The sequence below is a fragment of the Psammomys obesus genome, unplaced genomic scaffold (assembly GCF_907164565.1).
Source record: "Psammomys obesus unplaced genomic scaffold, mPsaObe1.curated_primary_1811, whole genome shotgun sequence".
Lineage (NCBI taxonomy): Eukaryota > Metazoa > Chordata > Mammalia > Rodentia > Muridae > Psammomys > Psammomys obesus.
The window spans coordinates 4,296,608-4,311,868 of record NW_026595981.1 but is presented as its reverse complement, the minus strand read 5'-3'; the positions used below and the strand labels follow the sequence as shown (position 1 = coordinate 4,311,868).

The window sequence follows — 15,261 nt, the reverse complement described above, 5'->3', positions numbered from 1 at the left end:
TTGATCAAAGTTCAGATGTATTTTAATTGGAGCAAGAGGTCAGGGAAGGCTTAAGATTGAGGTGTTTGTCTTTGGCTGCCAGGCTCTAGATTAGTTTTCTAATCTTCTGATAATCTTTTCTGCATAAGAGAAAATTATACAAACCTGTTTTTTAATTCTGAAAACCCCTCCTTTTTTTCTCTTCCTCTCTGTCCCACCTCATTCCCTTGGTCCCCAGATGGTTTCTTAGCTTGGTCTTTCTTCTGATTCTGACCTAAGCAGCCTTTGTGGAGCCTGGCAGGAAATGCCGTTCAGTCACCGGGCACTCACAGCTCAGCCTCTGACACACTAGCATGCATTATTCTAAGGAGTGTCCTGTCATAGGGTTGAGTTTCTAACCCATTACTGATGATTTTTTAAAGATGATTCTTACTTAATCATGTGTGTCCTTTGGTGTCTGTGTAGGAGCACGCACACATGGAGGAATGGAGAGCCATCTCTCTAGCCCCCAGTTCTCATGCAAAGATTGTCTTTCAATAAAGGGATTTTTTAAAAAATGATACGTAAATATCTTTTGCAGAGAAATACAAGATTGTAGCCGAATAGTACTCCGAATGTGACATTTCATTTGATAGAAAATGAAAGAGGCAATTTGCTGTTTCTTTTTTCTTTTTCCTTCTTTCTGTTTGTTGGATTGGGTGGGTTTGGGTCCTGGAGACTAGGATCGTGTATGTGCTCTTCTGCTGAGCTATATCCACAGCTCTTTCTATTTTGAGATAGAGGCTCAGTGAGTAATACAGCCTGGGCCTGAGCTTGCTGTGTAGCACAGGCAGGCCTCACAAGTTGGGGTCCCGCCACAACATCAGCCTCCTGAGTAGCTCATGTCATCACTGAGTGATATCCCCAGCCCAAAGAGTTAACAGGGGTGATCATCCTTCCCTGTCCCCGGCCACTGCTGGCAGCAGAATCCTGGGGCTTTAATACTGGCTAAGCAAGCACTTCTTTACTAAAGTAAATCCCTATCCCTGCTTTGATTTAGTTTGTCAAATCTAATGATTCCCAACCTTGTATTTTTTCAATTTTTAACTTCTCGTCAAGGGCTTAACTTATAATTAGACTTTCTAATGATCTAATTTATAATTTTTTTTTCTGTTATCCTATTAAGGGCCAATAACTAGCTCCTCTGAATTACTGCAGTCTAAAAATACCCTGGAGTACCTTGTCCTTTATATATATATATATATATATATATATGTACATGCCTCTGTGGGGGAGGGGGGCACACTTACTTTTCGTTTCTCAGAAGTAACAGAGACTGTGAAGCGATTTAAATAACCACATATGATTCATCTAGGTGGAAAGAAAATATTTCTTGGATTGTCAAGAGTTTGTTTTATAATTTGACTATCAAGACAAAATGAATAAGGCTGGAGACATTGACTACTCAGGAGGTAGAAGTAGGCAAGGAAATTGTGAAATAGACTTGTTTGCTGAGATACTTTTTAACCTTTGCTCTTTTTCAGTTACTGGCAGGAGGGTGGCATCATTTGGCTTGCAACCTGACGCTCATCACTGAAAAGGCAGACTCAGACTTCAGCACCGCTAGAACAGATTTAAATGCAGTATTGTGTCAGGCGTCTTAACCCCTCCCAGCCTTGGCATATTATACTTGTAAATAGGAGTAATTGCAAATTAGATATAAATGAAATGACACAGAGGCAAATACAAGTTTTGAATTTTAAAATGATAACAATACTTTCTTCGTCTTGTAACCTATAACTAAAAGTACAGAATTTAGCTATGTTTTATTTCAGTCTGGGTTGGCTTTTAACCCAACATAGCTGTCAACATAGACTAGGGTCATCTGAGCAGAAGAAACCTTAGGAGAAAATGCCTCCATAAGATTGGCCAGTAGGCCAACCTGTGGGGGTGGTCATTTTCCTTAATTGATGGTTGATATGGAAGGCTCAACCCATTTTGGGTGGTGCCATCCCGGGGCTGGTAAGAAAATGGGCTGAGCAAGCCGGTAAGCAGCATTTCTTCTGCATCACTTCCCACATCTGGGTTGCTCCTGCTTTGATCCTGCCCTGTCTTCCCTGCAAGATGGACTGTAAGCTGTAGGAGGCTTTCCGTCATGGGGTTTTAGCACAGCAATAGAAACAAACCACAGCCTTTGCATACCATGGCGATGCTTGATTAACAACGTGAAGTTGTAGGTGTATAAAAGCAAGCTCCTGTGAGAAGCAGCTTGGTGAGGTGTGGAGAAAGCGCTGGGCTAGCAGTCAGGAAATCTCAGATCATGGGCTGAAGCAGTGGCTCCGTAGTTTAGAGCGTATATTGTTCTTCCAGAGAGCTTGAGTCCAATTCCCAGCACCCAGTCCAGGCGGCTCACCAACCACCTATAACTCCAGCTCCAGTGGGATCTGACCTCTGCTCCAGCTCATGTGCTCATACCACCACTGCCACCCTGCATACATAAATACTTGATAATAAAAATAACAATAAAAATAAATCTTATAAAATAGAAAGAAATGTATCTTGACTGGAAGTGTGACCTTGAGTAACTCACATATATGTATGTCTACTAAGATGTCTTCAGTAAACCAGTATTTGTGAAAGCAGTAAAGAAGCTTGAAATGCTAACTTTTCCTTTTCTAGGTTTTTTGTGTTGTTGTTTTCCTATACAGGGTTTCTCTGTTTTAGCTCTGGCTGGAACTCATTAGTCCTGGAACTCATTCTGTAGACCAGGCTGGCCTCGAACTCAGAACCACCTGCCTCTGCCTCCCGAGTGCTGGGATTATAGGCATGCACCACCACTGCCCAACTGAAATGCTAACTCTCCCCCCCCCCCATATGAAAGCTGGAGAGAAAAAAAAAAGAGAGAGAGAGAGACATGGTGGGGGAAGGCTGCCCCAACAGAGAGGGGAGAAAGCAGAGAGGAGTGAAAAGAAATGAACTCCTTAGCAGCACTGAGCACTGGTGTTTTATCTTGCACACCGGAAGCCTGCAGTGCCTGCTCCAAAACCCAGTTGTCATTGTTCATTCGCATCATTCGTTTTTCTGAAGCAAATCAGTACATTTTGAAATTCATATTTCATGGAACTACTTAACTAATTGCTGCAATCAGCAGCAATTTATTTGATAGCAGGGCTGTTCAAATCACTCTGAGGTTGGTGCACCACGCACAGTGTTTTAAATGATCTTATTTTTAAGGACAGGTTTTTATCTAGGAAATGGTTAATTTGCTAATAGTCTCCTGGAAGCCTAAGCTCTGGTTTGCAGGTCATCTTTGCCCGATGATAACTTAAAAGACCATAGCAAAGTCATTGACAGTAGCTACACCAGCTGTCGGAGAGGCTGTCCCATTTAGGAAGACCACGAGAGGGTAATAGCACCCTGTTTTTACTCTTGTGTGGAGCTCCTCATTAGATTACTCAAACAATAATCAGATAGATGCTATTCAAGTTAATGGCACCTCTGAGGCCCTGTCAAGAGAGCTTTATTTAATGTGCAGCAGACCTGGAGTGATGCAGGTGCCTTTTCAGGCCCTCATTTAATTTAAGCTCCTTTAGTTGGCATGGCAACTAGTTTAGACATCTGGGAAACATTATGCTGGGGATTGAGACTTCAGAGGATTTTGCTGGAGCAAAGTAGAAACCGTATCATAACGAAGTATGTGTTACCTCTGGATTTTTGCAGGTATAGTGCTGAACTTTCATAATCAGGAATTGTGTTTTCCAAGGAAAAATTTAAACATTGTCCTGGTGGTTTGATTGTTTTGTCTGATTTTTTTTTTAAAGAATGCTCCCTTCATACACTAAAGATATGTTTCTCTTTAGAATGTACTATGCTAAACTTAAAGCAAGAAAAATTCATTTTCTGTTGTTTTAATAATTTTTAAAAACCTCGTCTTAAACTTTTCAGTGTTGGACATTCGGAAGCAATTAAAGGGAGTAAGGACATTTCACAAAGTGGCCAGAAAAGCGTACAAGTCAACAGGAGCGCTGTGTTGTTTCGCCCAGATTTCTACTCGGCTAGAATTTACCCAGCCTGTCACCTCATGAACAAGGCATAATAAGCATTTGTTTTAATTCCTCCTTAAACATCTTCTTAGAAGCTTGGCTCGAAGGGTTTTCAGGTTCCCAGATCCTGAAGACAGGGACCGAGTGATGCAGCTGCTTGGGTTTAGCAGAAGTGCCTGCTGGTTTATGCTTTGTGAGGACTTGTGCGCATGAAATTATGGTTTGGAAGACTTGTTTAAAGTCATCGTTAGCAGTATGAAATTCTTGTTGCCAAATATTCCAGTTTATCCAAATCTACTAAGTGTGAGCTTCCTCTTGACCTCAGGTCTGTCATGCTGAATGAGGTGTCATAATTTTTTCATAAGGAGTATTGGTTATAGAGTATCTGTTGTGGCTGGAGAGATGGCTCAGCAAGGGTGCTTCCCGCTTTCCCAGAGCACCTGGGTTCAGTTTAGAGCACCTGCATCTGATAGTTGGGTTGCTTGGAACTCCAGCCCTGGGATCTGATGCCCTCTTCTGGCTCCCATGAGTACCTGCACGCACTTGATGCTCCTTCACACCAATACGCAGAACTGACTGTGGTCCAGCAGTGTCTTCCTTTCTCTCCTTTCTGGGAAAATGTGGTCACGCAATGCCCTTCCCACTTGTTCTCTGTTCTGGCTTTTGTATCAGTTTGTTCCTTTTCTAAGTTCATGGAAAATTTACTAAGTGCTGGCACCATGACTTCACCCTGATAACGTGAAAGTGAAGCCGTTGCCCTTCTGCTTGCATGCACACCATCTGTCACACCAACGCTGAAGTTTCTGTTATCACAGCTGGACTGCCAGTCCTGTAGTGCAGACGGCAAAATAGATGAAGCCTAGGCAAGAAAAGAGCGCTCAGTGCTGGAGAAGAAAGCTGTGAGTAATCGGCAGACATGACAGACATCCCACAAAGATAAGTGCTTCAGTGTATCCTTTCTTTAGGACTTGTTTTTCCTGAATAAAACCTCAGCTTGACAACTGTCCTACTTCATTTGGGCCACTATAAGGAATACCGAAATCTGCATAACTTATAAACAGCAATAATCTCTTCTGGAGATTGGAATTCAGAGTTAAGGTACACCTGATGGATTTGATGTCTGACAAGGGCCGTCTTCCTGCTGCAGAGTCTTTTCTTCACTGTAACTGATTACATTGCTAGCAACTAATAAGCTCCCTCGGGCCTCTTTTATGGGGACACTGATCCCATTCATGAGGGCTCTGCCCTCACCGTAATCACCTCCCAAAGACCCTCCCTCCCAGTATTCTGGGGTTAGGATTTCGGCATGGGAGATTTGGGGGAACACCAACATTCAGACCATTGCAACACAATAATGGTATCTGGGCAGGTTCCTCTATGTACTGATCCTTTACTTGATATCTGGAGCTTAGTGATCCAGCACTGCTCAGGGACTGAAGCCCGGAGCCATGGTACACACCCTTGTAACCCCAGCACAGGGGAGGCTGAAGCAGGAGGAAAGTTGGAGGCAAGCCTGCACTACATATAGTGAGGCCTTGTCTCAAAATTCTCTGTGTGTCTGCTTAACCTGGCGCAAAGTTACAGTGTTTTTCTCTTTCTGTCCCGTGATTAATATTTTTTATTAATTAGTATATTCACAAAGGTTAATGTCCTTAATATAGAAAGCAACTTTACAAGTGAAAATACAGCAAAGGGGCTGGCCGTGTGGCTGAGCTGCAAGAGTTTTTATGTAGTATCTTAGGATTAGTATTGCTGTTGCCAAACACCAAGATGAGAAACAAGGTGCGGAGGAAAGGGCTTATTTGACTTATACACATCCACATCACTGTTCATCATGGGAGGAATTCACGAATGAACTCAAACATGGCAGGAACCTGGAGGCAGGAGCAGATGGAGAAGCCACAGAGGTGGGCTGCTTCCTGGCTTGCTCCTCATGGCTTGCTCAGCCTGGTTTCTTACAGAACCTAGGGCCGCCTAGGGCTCACCCCACCCACATATGTCAATCACTAATTTGGAAGATGCCCTACAGACTTGGCTGCGGCCGGATCTCATGATGGCATTTTCTCCGTTGAGGCTCTCCTCTCAGAAGTTCGTGCCACATTCACATGAGCAGCCAGCACACCTAGTGTGTATGAGCCCCTTCCCATGAACAAGGCATGGTGCTCACCTCTACCCAGCACTGAGGATATGGAGGCAAGAACGGGAATTTAAGGTCATCCTCCACTTCGTGAGAGCCTGTCCCCACCCCCCACCCCCCAAAAAATTTTTTGCTGAGGGTAAAGTGCTTACTGCAGGCAAGATCTGAGTTTGGGACACCAGAACCCAAGGTTGCCATCAGCTATGGAGTTGGGCCAGCCTGGGCTGTATGAGATCCTATGAGAAAAAATTAGGAAAAGACAAAATTGGCTCTCACACAGACTTGTGACCAGTAAACATGTAAATGGTTTTCAACCTGAAACTGTTGGCTATTATTCTTTACTTCAGCCATACTGAAATGTTAGCAAATGATTAAAAGTTCAGACTTAAAGAGCAGAAACCTAAGCTGGCTCAAGTGAGAACGCAAAACAGGTTGATTCTTATGGGATGAAAAAAAAGGCTCAGAACTGGAGGCATCAGGTGTCTCCTCAGAAAGCAGGGATGCAGATGAGTCACAAAGGACTGATTACAGGCCTGTGGGGGAAGGAGCAGGACACTACATCATCTTCTAGGCAGCTGGAGAGAACAAGATTGTTTCCTGGACACAGCATGCTCATCTGTTGTATCTGATTCCTCACCTCACTCACACAGGACCCTGGCAGCCCAGCCTGTGTTTCTAAGGACTCTTTTCTGGGAAAACGAATTCACCTGAGATCCACACATAATTGAGGTGCCCTTTGATAGCAGGAACATAAGCTTCAAGAGCAGCTTCTGACACAGTGTAGAAGATGAATAGGTAAAAAGCACGGAATAGAAAAGATCTGAATAGCGTGAGAAATTGTTCATTGTATTTTAAACCTCAAAATGATGTACCCTAATCTGCTTGAAATCGATCAGATTCACATAAAGCTGTATATAATGTTTATTTCAAGGTTGTTTAAAATATCAAAAAAAATGTAAAGATAACTTAGATTTTCTTTTTTAATTTTATTCTATGTGTTTTTCCTGCATACCTGGAACTGGAGTTACAGCTGTGATCTGCCTTGTGGTTGCTGGGAATTGAACCCAGCTCCTCTGGAAGAGCAGTCAATGCTCTTAACTGCTGAGCCATCTCTCTAGCCCAGATAACTTAGATTTTCAACAGTGATGGATTAATTAGATGAAAATTCTGGAAGTGGGTGTAGTGGCATAAACCTGTACTCCCAATGCTTAGAAGGTAGAGGGAAGGTAGAAGTTCAAGGTCATCTATTACACACTGAATCCAAGGCCACTGTCTTAAAAGGAAGAATCTAAAAAACTTCAAAAATACACCAAAAGTAGAGATAATGTAACTCCTGGATTGCTCAGTTTCAACAATTAATCATTTTTTTCCAGTCGTCTATTCCTGCCCCACCCCTTAGGGGAGGGCTGAAGTATTTTAAAGTAGATTCCAAGCATCACATTATTTAACCTGTAAATGCTTAAGTATGCGTTTCTGATCAGAACCTCATCAGAACATAATGACTGCGCCATTAGGGCCTCTCTCAACCTCAGTTTGTTTCTACTGCCGATCTGTGATTGCCTCCCAGGTCTCTCTTTGAACCAAGCTCTAAATGGAGCCCACATATCTGTACTTGGTTATTAGGTCTCTTGATTCTCTTCTATCCTAAGCATTTTTTTCTGCTTCCCTCTTTCTATCGTGCACTTTCCAGACACAGGCAGGAGAGCATGTGAAATAGACTATTTGACAGTGGTTGCCCTCTGCATAGGAAAATAGGGCTTGGTTAATATCGCTCTTCAAGTCACCAGTGTCGATTAACCCCGTTACTCTGGAAGCAAAAAAAAAAAAGATTTTAAGCCATGACTCCTCACACTACCTCCTAGCAAGGTAGCACTGGAGTCGGGTATGTCCCCAGCGAGCTTTCGGCCCTCTCTGCTGAAGGCCTGGTTACTGAGAGGGCTTGAGTTCTCTAACAGAAACAAACATGGTAGTTTCTGTACGGTAAACTAAGTGCCAGCATGTACATGAGAACAAAACAGTTTGTGCTGGCTGCTGTGTGTTAGGGATCTGGGTCTTCATTCAGGGTGATGGCAGCAGAAGAGACCTAATGGTAGCTAACCTCAGGAAATTTCAGCAGGGCTTTTTCGTGGGAAGAGGGTGAGAGATACCAAGGATGGCTGAAGGTTTGTGTTTAGTGGTGTGAAGGAAAGGAGTAGCCTGGATGTGATAAAGAAAAGGGCTGAGGACCAAGCCTGGAATGTTGGATCATTCAGAGGGGAAGAGAGGCAAAGAGACTGAAGAGCCAGAGATAGCAGCCAGTAAGAGTGGGAAAGCCTCCAGTGTCCCTTGGCCAGGTGAAGGCAGCTCTAGAAGGGGGCAGTTCTCAACTGTGTGTCATGTGTCAGCACAGATTCTTCCCCCACTTCCGTTTTGTTTTTTCTTGATCGCTTTAATATGTGAAGATTGTCTAAAGAAAAGTTGCAGTTTTTAATTACACACCAGGTAAAATATAAGCCTATTATTCTTGTGTAAATATAGCAAAAAAGGGATTTCTCAATGTCTGACGTGTCTGGTAGAAATTCTGAATTCCACCTCCCTGTGGCTCTCCGGTCTCCGGCTCTTGATCACCTGCCATGTGTCAGTTGAACAAAAACCTGAGACCACGTCAGCGTACAGAGCACTCAAAGTTTGCCACTCCGCAACAGGCTTTCGTAATCACGCCAAGTTAACCAAGTGGGAGGTTACATTGCTCTGAATCAGGAAGCCTGGGTTTGAATTAACCAAGTTATGTGCCTTGGCCAGTACTGTACTTTGTAAAGTACTCCAGCTACAGTTGATGGATGGATGGTGATTGTTATTGCTAGTAGTTTAAGATTTTGGGATAACCAATCCCCTTTTGAATTTAAAGGACACTCTGGTTACTCACCAAAACCTTGAGGCTAACAGAGCTTCATACTTCGCTGTGACCTGCTTTTTTGTTTTTAAGTATTTACTTTTATTTTCCTCTTGTGTGTGGTAATTGTAAGAAGATCATGACGCTGTTTACTTCAGCTCTTAAACATGTAAATTCTTTTAATTTAGGCACTGTTTAATCCCATAGTAACTCCATGAAATTCTCCCCTTTATCTTGCTGTCTAGAAGCTAGCTGTCTGCAAGCTTCCCAGGCTTGAGAACGGAGTTAGTCTTTAACTCTGACGACACTGAGGGGGGTTGGGGTCCAGCTCGCTGACATCTCCTTAACTTACAATTTGAAGATATGTTGTCACAGAATTGATGCAGAGTGACCTACATAAAATTATCGTCTCTCCTCAGCCACTCAGCTCAGATCATGTCAAAGTTTTTCTTTATCAGATTTTGCGAGGTAAGATTTCTCTTTCTCAAGAAAAAGGCAATGTGGTGGTATAAATTAGTCGTTTGAACTTTATCCTGGTCTTTCAAGCCTTTTCCCCCAAAGACCTTTTTGTTTGAACCAAGTTGGGCTTTCGTTTGTTTGTTTGTTTGTTTGTTTGTTTTTACTATTTTTGTGTTTGATGTTAAGAGGCATGGGGGTTAGAGGTGTTAGGTATTAAATTCGGATCCTTGAGCATGTTAGTCATATCTTTTTTGTCAACAAGAGGCTTTTAAAGTGATCAGATTTTTTAAAAATTTTCATTAGGGTACAGAAGGCAGTCAAGTGAATTAATCTGGGAAGGCAGGTAAACAGTGGTTTGCCACAAAATCGCACTGTCTTTAGCTCTTCACAGGGTGTGGCATCAGATAACTAAATTGTTATCTGATTTAACAAAGTGATTTTTAAAAATCTGATTTTAAAAAGTTATCTGTTTTTAAAAAGTTATCTGATTTAAAAAAGTGACTGTCTTCTATGGAAGACATCCATCCTTTAATAATTGGTAGGCTTATCCAAATATTGCCTGCCGTAGATAGCTGAGTCCCACTCAACTCAAAATGACTCTTAAAGTTCAGAGCAGAAGGAGAACCAAGGTTAGGAGAAGGCCAGCAGAGACAACAACTAAGTAACTCTGACTGTCTATGAAGAGAATAGACCTGACTGAGAAGCAATCTAGGTCAATATGATTAATTCCTCCTCTAGCCTTCAGCTGTGTCCAGAGTGCTACCATGGCAAACGGAGAATTATTTAAAGCTGAAACCACTTTCTTGTCTGGTGAAATACATTTATTTCCACAGTATTCATAGAATTAAATCTACAAAGAAATTGAAAATCAAAAACTTCTGAGGATTAAGACAATGTAAGCAACATTATTGCAGTGAACAAGGTCGCCAGTGGTAGATCTGTAAATATTCTGTGGTAGGAAGAAATGGAAAAATTCTTGGCTCCTTTACAGTTGTGAAGAATGTTTTTACCACACTTTATTTTTAAAAGGAGTCAGCGTAAGATTGTGACTTACAGTGGTACTGAAGACCAGTCTTTTAAGATGTCACAAATATTTTGAGATGATTAAGTGCCCTCTCGGCTGTCAGTGGTGGCAAGTGCTGCTGACAGATGTGGGCAGGTCCCTGAGTTTCGTCCTGTCACTGAAGTGCTTATCCTAGGAAAGGCCTCCCACAGGTTAATGGAAACGTCTTTGTTGGAGCAGGTTCAGAGTCACAGGTCGGGGAGTATCAGTAGCAGAACTCCATCCAGTAGCCCCGCCGAGAGGCAGTTCAAGGGTACTGGCATGGTGGTCTTAGCTCATGGGCCTGACAGATTTACCTATGCTGCAAGCTATGTAATCTTTTAAATTATAGACATTGTTTCCGGCTTGTGCAAACCTTGTGACATTTTACTGCAACAAAAATTACAGTGTTATGAAGGGGACTGAGCCAAGCTTTTCGTAATACTATTTAGCCTTTATTTGGAATAATTTTAAATCTTCTAGGTTTTTTTTTTTCATTTAAGATTTTTCATGATCATCAATAAAGTAAAAGGAATTAAATATCTGCAATTAAATGTGTTTGTTTCAGGTTTGAAATATCTCCATTCAGCTGGCATTTTACATCGAGACATTAAGCCAGGGAATCTACTTGTGAACAGCAACTGTGTTCTGAAGGTAGTTTTTCAGTTATTTAATATCTGGGAAAGATCAAATGTCTAACTCAAGAGCATCCTTTTTTTTTTTTTTTCTTCTCAAGACAGGGTTTCTCTGTGTAGCCTTGGCTGTCCTGGACTTGCTTTTTAGAGCAGGCTGGCCTTGAACTAACAGACATTTGCCTGCCTCTGCCTTCCAAAGTGCTGGGATTAAGGCATACGCCACCACCTCCCCGCCTGAAATTAGAACTACGATGTCACTAAAGAGAATGGCAGCCAACCTTTCAGAAACTCAGATCCTCTCGGATTGTTTATCAGGGGCGTAGACTGGAAACGTCTGCTGCTGTGACAGCGAGGGGTGGCTTAGGGATCCGTCTGTGTTTGTGCGCCAGCATCGCTGTACACACGCTGCTGCGCTGCAGGAGCAGAAGGCAGCACCGGCGGGCTTAAAAGTCAATTGCAGCACCAGCACAGGGCATGCGTACCCGGTGGACGTATTTCTACAACATCATAGTCAAACCCTCCCCACAGAATAAATTTACATTTAATAATTCCCAAATCTCAGTCTAGGCAACAGGATGAGACCATGTCTCAAAATATGACAAAGCTGCTCATGTTCTTGTGTGATGGGACCTCAGCGTTTCCAAAATAAAGGCAGGAGGTTAAAAAACAAAACAAAACAAAAACACCTAAAACAAGTCTCCCTACTTTTTCTGGTTCCTACTTGTCATTTTCTTTTGAGAGTTAAAAAAGACTCAATAATAGCAAAATCTACAGTATGCATCTCTCTCTCTGTCCTTAATGTTTGTTTGGGTTGTTTGTTTTTGTTTTTCGAGACAGGGTTTCTCTGTGTAGCCTTGGCTGTCCTGGACTTGCTTTGTAGACCTGATTGGTCTCCAGCTCGCTGTGCTGCGCCTGTCTCCGCCCCCTGAGTGCTGGGCTTACAGGTGTGGCCCCCTGTGCCAGGCAGTAATTAACCCTCCAAGGCACAAATATATTTTCCAAACTCCCGAACAGTAGAAGGTGCATCGTATTTGTTCCTCCTCATAGGAATTACAAATAGGGCCTAGAGAGTAGGCTCAGTGGTTAAGAAAGCTTATAACTCTAGTTTCAGAGGATCTGGTGCCTCTTCTGATCTCTATGGGGTCCTGTATATATGTGGGGCACATACATACACAGAAAATTTAATATTTCTTAAAAGAAAAATAGAAGCTGGGCAGTGGTGGCACATACCTTTAACTCCAACACTCAGAAGGCAGAGACAAGTGGATTCTCTGAGTTCAAGGTCAGCCTGGTCTACAAAGTGAATTTCAGGATAGCCAAGGCTACACAGGGAAACCCTACCCTATCTCAAACAACAACAACAGAGAGAGAATGAGAGTATGAAACAAAGGCTTAGAATTACACCTTCCTGTAAGCTAATATAAGTTCACTTCCCGGGTGGCCAATTCATACAGTGCTCTAGTCTGCAGCAATTATTCATAGCATTTCAACTGGTCTGTTAAAATGGAAAAGAACTAATTTCTCAGTGTTGCCTATTTATAAAGTAGGAAGACTGTTAGTGTTACATAGTGTTGACATTAAATAAATATTAAAGTCAAATATATTAATAAGTTTGTCTTATTTTAAGTGCTTTCTTTGAGCTGTGGATCAATTTTCCTTAAAAGCTGGTGGGCTGTGCTGCTTGTCAATGAAAGTTCTTCATTAGATCCACAAAGAGCCCGTCCCTGGTTTAACCCCAGTGGGTAAAGCACTTGCTATTTTTGTTTTCCCTGAAAGTAGCTGATAACAGTTCATTCTTCTTTCTAAAGAAAAATCAATTGCCCCAGAGTCTTCCTCGTTGTCCCTTCTGTATGACTTGAGTTCCTCCTTCTCTGCTTCGTAATGTTTAAACAGGGCCTGTGATCTGTAAACTGTATCTATTTTGGAGGCAGAGTCTTGCTGTGTAGTCTTTACAGGCCTGAAATTCACTATGTAGACCAAGACCAAACCCAGATCCCCATAACTCATCTTAGTTAAAAAATATTTTTAAGATCTTATAATTAGGAATTTTTTGTCCTGTTTATACCAAATCAGTTCTATGAGAGTTTAAGCCAGTTCTTACTTGGGTTTTGGCTGGAAACCTTCAGGGGAATTTTATGTTGATCCTGTCATGGAAAATGGACCTGAAGTCCATTTTCCAAATCATCTTTAGTGCTGTGGTAACCTGTAGCTATATGAATAGCAACTGAAGGAAATGCCCTTTCTGAGCATACATCCTCATGAGTCCCTCCTCTGTTGAGTGGTTTAATGTAGTTTAGGTCTTCTGCAGGTGACAATAGCTGCTATGAGTTCACAAGTGTAGTGGTTAAGTAAAAAAGAGAGCATTTGGGCTGAGCTTGGTGGCGAACACTTTTAAAGTTTATGAGTAGTCTGTCAAGGTTTTTTGTGTATGTGTAATGTGAATTTCTTTGCTGCTGCTTTTTTCCAGGCATAAATGTATATGTCTAGCTTAGTCTTTTGGTTTGACTGTTGTGGGTATTAATATTTACTTTTATTTATCTTTTAGTTAGACAACGGTTATTCCTAAGCCAGCTGTATACCCAAATCACCGCACAGAGACTGGGATTTATTTAATTAACCTAGAGCACAATGCTGGGCAATAGTTACTCCATCCTAAACCTCCAAGTCAGATTTCACCATTCAGATTTCACCCATTATACTTGCTTTTAGTCATATCTTAGGTCCTGATCTGGTCCCATCTCTCCACATGGTTCCAAGACCTCTCCTGCCAATTCTTCTCTCCTCTCCTGCTTCCTTCCTCGTCCTCCCACCCTAGACCAGGATGTCCCACCCTGTCCTCTCCATTGCTCAGCATTGGAACTGGTTGTTTAATTGACGATACAGAGGACAAATGGTGGCATGTTTACACAAACTTGAGACAGGTGATGCTTAGAATATGCATCACAGTGCAATGTCCAGATTGAAACTAGATAGTGGGGGAGAGAAATCAGCATTGGAATGAACAAGGGTACATTGTACATATTCCAAAAGAACATTATACCAACATTTGATTTCTGTTATTATGATATGATAATGGTATACTAAAAGACCATGACAAAAAGCACATTGGGGAGGATGGGGTCAATTTGGTTTACATGTTCGGGATTACAGTCTATTAAAGCTCAGAAGCAAGGCAGAAGCCCCAGGCAGGAACCTGGAGGTGGAAACGGAGGCAGATGCCAGGGAGGAGGGCTGGTGTCTGCCTATCTATCTGCCTGGGTACGGCATGGCCCACCCTGGACGACACCCTTCCACATGGACTGTCAACCAAGAAAATGCCAACAGACCAATCTCACGGGCCTATTTTCTCAGTCGAGTTTCCCTCTTCTCAGATATGTCTGCGTTTGTGTCAAGCTGACAAAATCTAAACAAGACACTGGGCATGGTGCACATGCCTAAGATCCCAGCACTTGGGAAGTACAGGACAGAAGGCTCCAAATGTTCAAGGCCATCCTCAGCCACAAAGCAAGCTTAAGGCTATGCTGTCTCAAAAATGAACAAAAGAAGGTAGATGTCTACTTGATAATGTCCTAACTGTCTTTTCTATTTAGATTTGTGACTTTGGATTGGCCAGAGTGGAAGAACTAGATGAATCCCGTCATATGACTCAGGAAGTCGTTACTCAGTATTACCGGGCTCCCGAGATCCTGATGGGCAGCCGCCATTATAGCAGCGCTATTGACATCTGGTCTGTCGGGTGCATCTTTGCAGAACTGCTGGGCCGAAGGATACTGTTTCAGGCACAGAGTCCCATTCAGCAGGTGCGATTTGGCTTTATGGCTCTGTTTGCTTTTAATCCTGCGATAGATTTGAATGGAAAATCATCTTGCACGCATCTTGAGTTTATTCGTTAGACTGTCTTAATTGACTTTTGTCAATTAGGTTCACTCAAAAGCCAGAAAGTTGTGAAGTTGGAGATTGCAAAGGTTCATTCTGTAAGTTAGGAGCCTAGTAGAGAAAGCGTTGACCACATGCACTGAAGCATGGCCACAGACTCGGCTCCTACAGCTGGATAGGTGTGGGCTTGAGTTGTTGCACATGTTCCGGCTGGTGTAAGGTTTCTACAGTAAAGGCTG

The 15,261-nt window shown here is 42.4% G+C and overlaps 1 protein-coding gene across 1 annotated transcript in view; it reads left to right on the top strand.

The window, feature by feature from the left end:
• The window catches only part of Nlk (nemo like kinase), a 127,896-nt gene that overhangs the window by 96,609 nt on the left and 16,026 nt on the right, over positions 1 to 15,261 (top strand). Inside the window, exons 4-6 of the mRNA XM_055620336.1 lie at positions 9,372 to 9,478; positions 11,080 to 11,165; positions 14,737 to 14,946. Of these exons, the coding sequence (XP_055476311.1) occupies positions 9,372 to 9,478; positions 11,080 to 11,165; positions 14,737 to 14,946 (403 nt within the window). The remainder of the gene's footprint in view (positions 1 to 9,371; positions 9,479 to 11,079; positions 11,166 to 14,736; positions 14,947 to 15,261) is intronic.